Source organism: Diabrotica undecimpunctata, chromosome 10 (assembly GCF_040954645.1).
Source record: "Diabrotica undecimpunctata isolate CICGRU chromosome 10, icDiaUnde3, whole genome shotgun sequence".
NCBI classification, from domain to species: domain Eukaryota; kingdom Metazoa; phylum Arthropoda; class Insecta; order Coleoptera; family Chrysomelidae; genus Diabrotica; species Diabrotica undecimpunctata.
Window position 1 is genome coordinate 42,584,664 of NC_092812.1, and position 12,383 is coordinate 42,597,046.

Below are 12,383 nucleotides of genomic sequence, written 5' to 3' on the forward strand. Positions count from 1 at the left end.
TTGTTGACCATATTTCATATTTAAGGATATCTATGTAAGGAAATTTATCATTTCAATTGAATTTAAATTTATTCAGTCATAATATCCTATTTATATATTCAAACAAATATGTACATTAAAAAATTTGTTCCATATTATGCATACATTCATACTGCCATAAATATTGTTGGTTGCCTACTTTTAAGACTTATTAAAAGAATTTATTTGGATTTTCAATAAAAATACAAATATTGATTATATTGGTTTATTAAATAAAATTGAAGTAGTTTCTTTAATAATATATGCCAATTTTAATGTTTATTTAAATTGTATTTTCTTGTTTCTGCCCTTTCGAAATCTGACATACTCTTTCTGCATGTAATATTCCACTTCTTAAACTCTATATACGAATTCTTAAGAATACCAGCTTGCAATATGTTTCACATGGTAAAACAAAGTTTCAAGCAAACAGATGTTTATAGTATAACATGTAAGCATATACACTTATTCGTTATTCGGTACACCGGCTTCAAACGGTTTTTCGGAGCCAGATTCTATTTATATACTACTATACAGTTCACGCGTGAAGCCATTAAATATGAATGCTTTTATACATATGTGACTGTCTGGCAAGATATTTTAATATAAAAATCAAATAATCCTAGTAAAACCATAAATAGATATAACTGAAATAATCGTCCATAGTAGATTATGGAATTGTTTGCGCACTCTCATTTTTGAGATTAATAAATAGGGTCGTTGCCACTACATGCTTGAGTTTTGTTAACATAAGAGCGATGAGTACATCGCTGTAATTTTCTTTCTGCAGAAAGTATATTACTGAAATAGTTAAAGTGATAGTGAAAAAGTTCGCGATTTCATTATAATTCCGTTAGCAATAGATACACGAACAAAGGGGGCATTGAAGCGCAGCAAGAGAGAAGCGTAGCCATTTTAATAACGGGACAACTGATAGAGATGCATTAAAACAACAAAAACAGATACTTCAGAACCGGTATTTAGTAATTGTTCCATGAACCTGTTTAATGAATTGAACTTAGTTCTAATTGTAGATCATTTTTTTATTGCAAATATGAATGAAATAAAGTTAAACGGCTAAAAATAATGACTCATTTAAACTTTGGGTTAATTCGATATATTCGGTTATTGGATATACGGCGTCGATATATTCATTATTATGAATGGGAAACGGTCAATTTTATTTAGTTTTCTCTTTTTTATTTGCTTTTTGATGCTAGGTATCTATCCTTCACTTCTTTAACGTATTCTTCTATTATTATCTATTTGTCTTTTATCTATTATCACCCTATGTACCTAATTTACATTATTTGTGGTGTTCGCTATACATGCATGTTTGTGTCTATCGTGCCTTATTTTATTCATTTTAGATATAAGCTCTTTATTTTAACCAAAATATGCTGATCCTTTTCTAGCTTGTTTCTTGAGATTTCTACTTCGTTTCAATTGGGTTCTGTCTGATTCCCGTAGTCGGCAATGTTATTTTGTTCATTCTATCTTTCATTGCTTAACATATTCTCTATAACTTTTCTCGCTTTTTTCTTCTCTCATCCATTCCATTTATTGTTGTTTTGGCTTTTAAGTTTATTTAAAAAAAAAACTGTTACCACGTAGTGGTGTAGGGTGACAATACTATATAAAACAAATACAATTAAATATTAATATCAAACAATCTAATTTGTAAACTTAAATAATATTCTATTTTATGTTTACATTATGTACAAATTTGACCCATTCCTTCTTATTTCTGGGCAGCGTCCTTGCTTTTATCTATGTTGTTCCCATTTTTTCGATGTGTTTTAAGATTCAATCCCATTTTTGTCGTGGTCTACCTTTCTTCTTTCTTCTTTGCGTTTTGACTGCCAAATTTCTTTCACCGGTTTTGTATTCTCCATTCTCTGAATATGACCCCACCCACTCAGTTGCTTTCTTTCTATATATTCTAATGTTGACTCTATTTACAAATCTTCTCTTATTTGAGTGTTCCGTAGTCTATCTCTTTTGGTAAATCCTCGAACTCGTTTCAGATATTTAATTTCTGCTGCCTATATTTTACTCTTTTGTCGTTCTCTTAGAACCCACGACAACCTCGCAGCCAAAGGTTAATACAGGCCTATATATTGACTTGAACACAAGAATTTTGTTTTTGTTGTAATTTCAGTCTTAGGCATAGTATTGGTTCATCTTTTTTGATTTCTATTATTAATATCTATTTCCTGTCTTCCGTTGTCTTTTAATTCTACTCCTAAAGTCCTAAGTAGTGGAAGGTTCGTGCTTGTTCTATATTTACTTCTTTTATTTTTATATCTTCCCTTTTTCTTTATTTTCTCCTATCACGAAAACTTTTGTTTTATTTTTATTAATTGTCATTCCATATTTTTTAGTACCATAATTTTATATTACTTTTTAATTGTTTCTCAGTTTCGGCCAATAATTGCCATGCATTTTTTTTACTTTTACGTTACATTCTTTAATTATCTCACCAATGTATATTATAAGTAGCTTTGGATCCTTCTCATTGTCTTAAACCCTCGTTTTTAGTAAATCGTTTTAATGTTCTTTTTTGACTTATGACATAATTCATATTGTTGTTGTAAATGTTCTTAATTACCCCTATCATTTTGTTACTAATACCTCTCTTCTTTAATATTTCCCATAATTTTTGCCCCCGTACCGTGTCAAAAGCCTTTTCAACAGATACATCTTTTTTTCTGTTGCTAATATTTTTCTATTATTTGTTTCGTGGTAAATATATGATCCTGGGCGCTTCTGTCTTTTCTAAATCGGCTTTGTGATTCTTTAAGTGTGCTGTCAATTTTTCCGGTTAATCTTATGTTCAATATTTTTTCGTATATTTTCATGGCAGTACTTAAGAGCGTTATTTCTCTATAGTTGTTGTAATCCGTTCTATCGCCATTTTTATAAATCGGTACTATTTGAGCCTTCTGCCAGTCAACTGGTATCTGTTCGTCTCTCCATATGATATTAAATATCTTTAGTAATAACTATGTTGCATTTTGTTCCTTTTTTTCACCATTTCACTTATTATTCTGTCATAACCTGGTGCCTTCCCGTTTTTCATTTCGGCAATAGCTTCTTGCAGCTCATTTATGGTTATAGGATCTATATTATCATCTTCTATTCTTTGGTTTCAACAAGTTGTTTTCTTCTTGATAGCAGTGAGTTTGTAGCATATTTTGGAAATATTCTCTCCATCTGTTCATTATTTCATTGTCTCCTGTGAAAAGTTTTCCTCTTTATATTTTTATGTCGTGATCTTTTTCTTTTCTCATTGATTTTAAAACTCCATAGAACAGTTTCTCATTCTCTTCAAATTCTGTTAATTTGTCCTTTTTTGTTTTTGTTACAAATTCTTTTACTAATCTTCTATATTTTTTATATTCTTCTTATTTTACTGGTGTTTTATTTTGTAAATATATATATTTTCTAAGCAATTTCCTTTCTTTTAATTTGTTGTTTTATTTCTTCATTCCACCATGCAGTTTTCTTTCTTTTATAGCTCTTCTTACTTGTTCCACACACTTTTGTCGCTGTATTTATCATAACCTCTTTAAAGTAGTTCCATAGTTGTTCTACTTTTCGATCCTCTATCTTTTCTTTAGTATATTCTAGCTTTTGATTTCGGGTCATCTGGTACTTCTCTAACTTCTATAACTTTTCTCTCATCCGTTCCATTTATTGGTGTTTTGTCTTTTAAGTTGTATATTAAGCAACATTGATCATTCTATTGATCCTTGCCATTTGATTCATATAAATGAAAATAAAAAATATGTAATAATAAAACAGAAACAGAAACCACTATTGATGCAACTTGTATCGTATATTTTTTGCCGTTCTATTACATCATGTCTGCATTTGTATTATTGCTCAGTTTTTTTGGAATATTAACGCTTACAAATGTGTTACAGGAGTCTTTATGTTACCGGAATAGTGTGCGATCTTGGGATCCAAGACAAAATAATCAAGATTTGTTGGAGTAAGGAACGGGTAGAGGAACGGGAACTATTGGAACTGTTGTTTCGATGTAGTTACATCTCTAACAAGCAGAGAGGTAGACAGACTCTACACTCGACGCATGCTATTTGGCGATATAGGTACTTACAGTGATAATTTTGTGTGCGGCGTCGAAAACATTTTGAATTGACGTGTTGTGAGTTGTGATGTGAATTTAAAGCTTATTGAAGTGTTTTCAATATGATATGTACGACTTTAAAGGATTCTAAATCGAGTAATGCATGCTTACAATAGTGATGTGAATTTAATCGAGTGTATGTGTCTGGGTAATGCGATGAACAGCATCTTTTATCATGTAGAAGCAGCGTGTTTCACCAACTAAAACAATTCCAACCGAACGGTACATTACTTCAATGTATGTAGGTTACATTAGTTAAATAAGTTTTAGAAAAATGTATGCGAAAGGAAAGGGATCTTCTGTGCCGTCCGATGCACAAGCTAGAGAAAAGTAAGTAGTACAATTTTTGTTTTTTTTTTTATTAATTTCTTTTCCTGTCATGAACATACTCTCCATGTTTTAAAAATAATTGAAGCAACTAGTAAACGTCTGTAATACAGTATTAATTTGTATGTAAAATCATGTAGAGTAGTATAAAACTATGATATTTGAGTAAAAATAGGATATTTTATGTATTAAGAAGTTTTGGAAGTGATGAGGCCTTGATAACCAAAGAGGTACCTGTTTTGTTTACATTTTCTCATTAACTAATATTTTGTTGTTTATAATATCTCTCAATTAGAGTTCGATTAACTGTTTAAGATAAATATTTATTCCAGATTGGCACTGTACGTTTACGAGTATTTACTTCATGTTGGTGCACAGAAAGCTGCACAGACATTTTTGTCTGAGGTGAGTTTCACCTTTAATTTCAACGATAATGTTTAGTAAAATGTTGAAATTATTTTAGATACGATGGGAGAAAAATATAACATTAGGAGAACCTCCAGGATTTTTACATTCGTGGTGGTGGTATGTTGACATTTTTATTTTCTTCATTTTTGTTTATTAATTTTCGGACATTTTAGTGTTTTTTGGGATTTATATTGTGCCGCTCCTGAAAGGAGGGACACTTGTGAGCATTCTTCAGAAGCAAAAGCTTTTCATGATTACGTGAGTATTTTTTATTTCTCTTAGTATTTAGTGCGATCAATACTTCATAGTTGAAAATGTGGCAACATTGAACGGAGTATACGCGTTTGACCAGGTACAGTCGACCAATTCGTTACTCTAGCTAAACTCTTTTTTATATTAAGTTGAATTTTTTTAGAACCCATTTCAAAACACCATCTATTTTTAAATAGTTATTGAAGGTGGGAAACACTACGAAATTTATAATATTTTGCGTACATGACTGTTCATATAAACTTTTCTATGTTGAGTTTATGCTTGGCTTACTTTGTGATTGCTGGAGTAGAAAACCTTGAATTTTTATCTTTACCGACTTAGGTAAAGTTAGGATACCTGTGTGTTGGCCTAATTGTGCTACAGTTCCCAAGATAACGAAATAATACATTCATTATGCTCTTCTCTAAAAGCATGTCCCTCTTTCCAATAGAAGTCCAAAAATAAAATGTGTAAATACAAACTTTCACACAATGCTTTTTTAAATAAACTAACAGTATTCATTTTATTTGCAAAATTTTACTGAAACCACATCTGAAACAATCATATGAAACTCGGATTTTCCAATTATATAGTTTTTATTTTAAAGTAAAAAAATGTATTTTGTGTTACTTTTAATTTCAGCAGCTCCTTCATCATCATTTTCTTTACGTTTATCTCACGAAGACTTCCTCAAAAAATTCATTCTTTGTAATATTGATAACTAGTAATGAATCAAATAATTAATTCATCTTTAATATCGATACTTGATATTTAAAATTACTTTCAAATACTCTTCCTATTCCCATATTTTCAGGGTGTGACTAAATCATTATATTATGTCCTATTAGTTGTTTTCCCAAAAAAAATCCTTTTAGCCAACTTGTCATATCTGAGAAAAACATTGCTCCAACTGATTTACCTTTCTATATCTTTTGCAGTAATTGAACAACTTTTTATTTTTTCTTTGGTTCGATATTTTGGCCACCATCGCTGTGTGTCTCCATTGCGATTCCACTAGTGGTTCTACTGATTTTTCAAATTCTTGGCTTAGTATTTTACCAAGTGTCTTTTGGCACTAGTATTTTATTATTTTTGTCTCCTTCTGACAACTTTACGATTTTGATGATCTTTGTCAAACCTATTATCTTGTCATTCTTGACTTTTTCAAAGTATTTCAATTGATGTATCAAAGATTCAAGTGACTCTTTCATATAATAAAAGTAGTCTAATGTTTTTGTATTATACTCAATGGATTTTCGTTTTTCCAGTATTAATCGTTTTTATTTATCTTTGGATGATTATTCTAACCAACGTTTGTTTTTTAATTCATTCCGCTATATTATTAATAATTAGATTGAATTATTAATAAACATTAGGCTATTACAATTTTTTTCTTTTTTGATTGCATTCTTGCGCGTTTTTACATGTATATGCTTCTCTCTCCAACAATCTTATCATTTATTACATAGTAGGGGCTTGTCGATTTTCATCATCATCATTCTGGCTTTACAGCCATGTGTGGGTCCTAGTCTCCTCAATAATTTCTCTCCAGTTGTCTCTATCCATCGCCTTCCTCCGCCGAGCATGTATTCCCATATTTCTCATATCTTCATTGATGTTATCTAGAAAGGAACTATTTCGGATAAAAGTGCCAAAATAAACTATTTATTATTAATAATGTTCAGAATTTCTAATTTTATATAAATAGTGTACAAATATTTTAAGAATAAGAAAGAACATGCAATATTCTTGGAAAACAGGCTCTTTTTCAGAACAAAACCCAAGATTTTTTACCTCTTCAAGGAAACATTACAATCCGTGTCATAGGACAAAAAACGTGTATAAAGGATAAACAACACACAAAAAATATAGGTACCAAAAGTTATTTTTGTAGTGTTAAAAATGGAAACACTTTTGAGATGTTTTAGAGTTAAATGGAAGACTGCTTACCTATAAACGAAACAATATATGTGTTTAACGTATTTAAAGACCTTTCGTACCAAAATAACAAAAACAACAGTAGATTAGATGGTTTACTTACATTTCGTTCAGTTCACACCAGTGATTGAAAAGCGATAGATTATGAAGACGATATCCTGGAAAAAGAGCTATTGAAACTTGTGAATATACACAAAAGTCTGTTTGTACAATATGTTATTGGCGAAATGAAAAAAAAAATCGGAACATTCTGTGACTTCAATTTCCTCCCTATCACAATTAGGGCCTGTTGAATTGGTATGGACTCAACTGAAAGCTTCTGTTTAGCTTCTGAGACATTCAGAAATATTTTTAATTAGATCTTAAAAAAAATCAATGCATAACATGTGGAAACTAGCCAGTTTTATAGAAAAAAAACTGCCCAAGCAGTTATTTCATTCACAATATCCATGCTTTTCTCTCGAAGTTAATTTCTCTTTTGAACTTCTTTCTTTTTCAGAAAGAGTCTACTCCAATATCTAAATAAAGACAAATAAACGTTTATAAACGTTGTTAAAGCAAAAATAAAAAATGTTGTTAATCAAATAAAAGCAAAAGTGCTATTACATTAAAATTTATTTTTATTGTTAGCTAAAGAATGGTATTAATTGAATATATTGATCCTTCTGTTTTGATCTACTGTTAAAATCACCACTACATATATCGAAGTTCTCAATAATTATTTGGAACTGATTTATGTCGGGTATTAACTATTTCACTTACATATAATAATTGATTTAACATTTTATCAGAAGTGGTCGTTTTATTAATTTTAATGATTTTCATTAATTTAATTAATACTGTGTGCATATTGATTTTAGACAGTTTAATGTGATCGAGGATCTAATAAATATGCATAGCTGTTCGTCATTATAAATAAGGCTTGAATTCAAATATTTTATTGACTCCAGCTGCACGTTTTATTAGTATGACTATCTTTATTATACTTAGAAACCATTTATCTTCCATATAAACACAAACATAAATCTAATTTAATGCCGTTTCAATATAAAACATGTTAAATATGATCATCTGCCTATTGAGGTCGTTTTATCCATTTTTGTAAATAAACCTTCCCTTATCCTCTCCACTGGTGTCTAACCAAGGCTGTCTGTCCATTTCGTCTTCCTCTCTTTTATTCTCTTATCCAGTTCTTCGTTTGCTTAGTTCTGCCACTAAATTCTATCGTAGTTATAATGTGATTGTTTATTCTTATCATCCTATTTATTAACTTAGCGTATGGCATTTCGACACATTTATGAGATTTCAATAAACTAGTAAAATTAAAATTGACTAAAAAAAACTTAATCATATCTAATTTATAGGCAAACATCGTATTGTCTATGTAGTTAATTGACTCGGGCGTCGCCAAGATAAAATCTTGGGGACTGTCCTCGTAAACTAGCTGGTGGCATTCTTTTGTTGTGTCCTTGATGGATTGGACCTTGCAACATATATTATATGCACATCGACCATGTTGAGTTCTTATGCGGTTAAGTGTGCACCAGGTCTTACGTGGTAGGCCAAATCCAGGAGGTCTCTCTGTGATGCAAGGTATCTGATTGAGCTTGGGTATTTGATTCATGGGACCATTTGTGATTGTTGAACCCGATGGCTGCGGCCGTTTCTTCGGTTTATGGGAGATTTTCTGTTGTTAAGGATCTTTTTATATTTTTTGGACAGAAGATTGAGTCGGCGAAGGTGTGGTGGTGAAATGTCGCTTAACTCTCTGTTTCCTGAAAACTTTTAAAATCAAAAATTGAAGTAAAAATTAAATAATCTTACTCTATTGGGTTCCTAAAAGACAAAAAAGTGAAAAATAAAATTTTTTTATGTATTTTTTTTAATAGGCTGTGGTTTCGACATGACACCACTAGGAAACTAAAGATTTTCTCAAGCAAATAAAAATCTGATACTTAACTAAATAATATAATAGTATAAAACGTAGGATACTTTTTATGATACAACGAAAAACAGTTATTTTTTTCGCTAAAGCACAATCCAACCTTTACAACGTCGCACACTCCCACCTGGTTCTGTGAGGATCCTTACTAGTGCTACAAAAAGCACATCGTCTAGATGTCCCGTGTTGTGGCATATGCAAACATTGGCCAAAGCGTTTCTCATAAGGAACAATTTTTTTTGAAATGTTTCCCTGTGACTGTAGAAGCAACCATAAATTCGGTGTCACCATTTCTTTGATTTGCGGTCAGTCTCATACACAGATTTCAGCATATCTGTTTTGTCAACGTAGCCCATACGCTGGTTATATTCTTTGACCATCGTTGGACAGGCCACGACTTGTGAATTTCCGTCTTTTTGCTTGCGAGAAACAGTTGGTTCTTCTGAAGGGTTTTGATGATTTCCCAAAAAATGCACTACTTTCCGTTCTCTCCACTTAACAAACACCAGTCCATCTTTGCTCACCCTCCAGTCCGATTCTCCTCGGATGTGTAATTCTTTGTCAGATGCTAAGTCTTTTGGGATATCTTTTCGGTTAGTCCTGACAGTGCCGCACGCATAAATACATTCTGATTTAAGTTTTTTTTGTAAGGGCACAGAGTTGAAAAAGTTATCAAAGAAAACGTGATATCCTTTTGCCACCAAATCTCGAGTCAAATCTAAGATAACTCTGGCTCAAATCTTTTTCAGGTTGATCGTTGGTTTTTCCAACATATATTTGAAATTGGCAAACATATCCATTCTCGTCAGATCGAACCCAAACTTTATAACCCCTCTTGATGGGTTTTAGAGGCATAAATTGCTTTAGACAACTACGATCCTTGAAACGAATTATAGATTCGTCTATGGATTGATGTTTTGAAGGGCCATATGAAGAACGAAACGTTTCTGATAAAGTATCCAATAAAGGGCGAACTTTATACAACAAAGAAGTTGTTGTAAATGAAGAATCTCCTCCACGTTTCTGAAGAGCGTAGGGGTTTTTTTCGAATACAATTTTGTCAATTAGAGTTACGGGGAACGGGGAAGAAGTATAAAAAAAATCTACTGGCTTCTCCACATCATCTTTAATTTTAGGACCGGTTTCCTCAGTGAACTGCTTGATATTAGTAACGCAAGATGCCGCTGAGTTAGTCCAGGTTGTTTTTAAAGCTAATTCTATATCCCTCAAAATAGAAGGGGGAATATTGTCCTCGTCGTCCGGGAAGGCTTCATCATCAGGAATATTCTCTGAATTGTTGTCTCTTGAATGTTGGTCTGGCTGGTCATTTTTAAGTATTATTGGCATATTCGCAATGTCAAGCAAATCCTCTTCGTCACTACTCGATTTATCTGACTCGCCATCTGAAGGAATGTTATCTAATAATGTGAATAGACCACCCGACGACATATTATTTAGCTCTTTGAATTGATGTACTTGTTTTTCCTGAAATAAAAAAATAAATACATATTTTATCTAGTTTCCTAGTGGTTTCAGGATGAAACCGGCATTTTATATCTTCAATATACTTATTGTAAAGTGAAAATTTTTAGTAGTAGGAAGTATTAATCATACATACAAATGTACCTAATCTGTAAACTGTACTTAAACTTAAACGTTCTCTAAAGCTTAAGGTTTTATCCAAAGTCGCGCCTAGGTATTTTGAGGGATTATTGTTAGGAGTCGTGTCAAAGTGAACTTAAAGTGTCCTTAAAGCCAAATTGTTGTTTAGGCGGAAGCAGGTTACTTTTAGATGCGTTGGGTCGAAGTCTCCATTTTTGAAATTAGCTTCCCATAACTTCTAGGTCTTCCCGCAGAATCTCTTCAGCTTCTTCTAGTGATTTTGTTTGTGTAAATAAAGCCCATTCATCGGCATAGCCAAACTTTGATGTTGTCGGCATGTAAAGGCTGAAAGCAGTAGTGCGAGTATCAAGCCTTGTGGTAGACCATTTTTGAGGTTTTTGGTGCTGCTTATTTCTGATTACATAATTACTTGATGGAATACTCTGTCGGAGAGCATATTTTTTATTAATCTGGCGGTGAATTTGCAAGGAATAGTGCATGAGAGTTTACAAATAATTCTTTCTCGCCAGACTGTGTCGAAAGCTGCTGACAGATCTATGAAAGCAACGGACAGATCTATGAAAGCAGCAGAACTCTTTAGTTTTATTTGAAAACTGGCTTTTATGTACCTGGTCGGTGCCACCTCGATTTGGTCTAAAACCTGCTTGTTCGATTGGAATAACTTTGAGGATTATTGAGTTTATCCAGTTAAAAATTAGGCTTTCAAGTAGTTTATTAATTATAGAAAACAGAGCAATTGGTCGATAGTTTTTTGGGTGGTCAGTTGGTGTGCCCTGTTTTAGTATTGCTATAACTTTTGAATGTTTTAATTCCTGTGGGATTCTGCCGGCCTGAATTATGTTTGTGAAGAAATGTGCTAGCCAGGTTTTTGGTTATTTCTGGCAATTGAGTATGAATTCGGAGTGGATGTTGTCGAAACCTGGGGCTTTTTCAGGGGAAACGTCTTGAAGGGCGGATTCTATTTCTTCACTTGTGAAAGGGCTAGATATCGATTGCAAGGTTTTTAAATGTTTCTTTACTTCTCGTGTGTGAGGTTTATCTCTGGTTACTCTGGTCATGTAACAATATGATATGCCGCTGAGTTTGGGTTTATAGCTGCTTTTCTTTGTTGACAGGTTTTACCATCTCCTAGTTTCCCTATTAGGGCCCAAGCTTTCCGACATTATTTTTAGTATCTCAGTCTATTCTGGTATAATATATCACTATTTTGAAACTATCCCGGGATGTATTCTTTTGGATAACCTCTAGGCATGTTCTTCCTGGCTGTACTTATCACAGCCTCGAGAAAACGAACATACTTATTACTAACAGGAAATATCCAACTCGGGCACTTATCAATGTCAGAAGTGAACTTTTTCCAGTTAGTTCGTGTAATGTTCCTTCTAGGTCTTCGAATTGACTTGATCAGGGGAATTTGTATGTCCAGCTCTACAATGACTGGGCGATGTTAGTTGTGTGAAAAATCGGGGAGAAGACTTCTTGTGGCTGCCAGAGGGGCGTTGTTACAGTTGCTTGATACAAAACATAGGTAGGGGTTGTACTCCATGTTCCATGCGGCTGATTTAAATGTGCCTTTGTCTTTAGCGTCAAAAATGAGATATACCTGCTGATCTTTAGTCATTTATGTCAGTCTCCTTGTATTCGCACTGCTCATGATGACTGTTGAAGTGGCCAACATGCACCGATGGATGGGGATAAGTTTCTAGAACGTGAGTTGGTCAT

General features: G+C 32.7%; 1 protein-coding gene across 5 annotated transcripts in view; it reads left to right on the top strand.

Annotated features, from left to right (window-relative positions):
* Window positions 1–671: 671 nt before the first annotated feature.
* The window catches only part of Ssdp (Sequence-specific single-stranded DNA-binding protein), a 95,575-nt gene continuing 83,863 nt past the window's right edge, over window positions 672–12,383 (top strand). Inside the window, exons 1-5 of one of the 5 annotated variants that reach the window (XM_072546613.1) lie at window positions 672–994; window positions 3,948–4,501; window positions 4,831–4,903; window positions 4,962–5,023; window positions 5,080–5,164. In XM_072546613.1, coding sequence (XP_072402714.1) covers window positions 4,446–4,501; window positions 4,831–4,903; window positions 4,962–5,023; window positions 5,080–5,164 — 276 coding nt within the window. In that variant the 5' untranslated portion in view covers window positions 672–994; window positions 3,948–4,445. The remainder of the gene's footprint in view (window positions 995–3,947; window positions 4,502–4,830; window positions 4,904–4,961; window positions 5,024–5,079; window positions 5,165–12,383) is intronic. The other 4 variants (XM_072546614.1, XM_072546610.1, XM_072546611.1 and 1 more) reach the window with 4 other exon arrangements.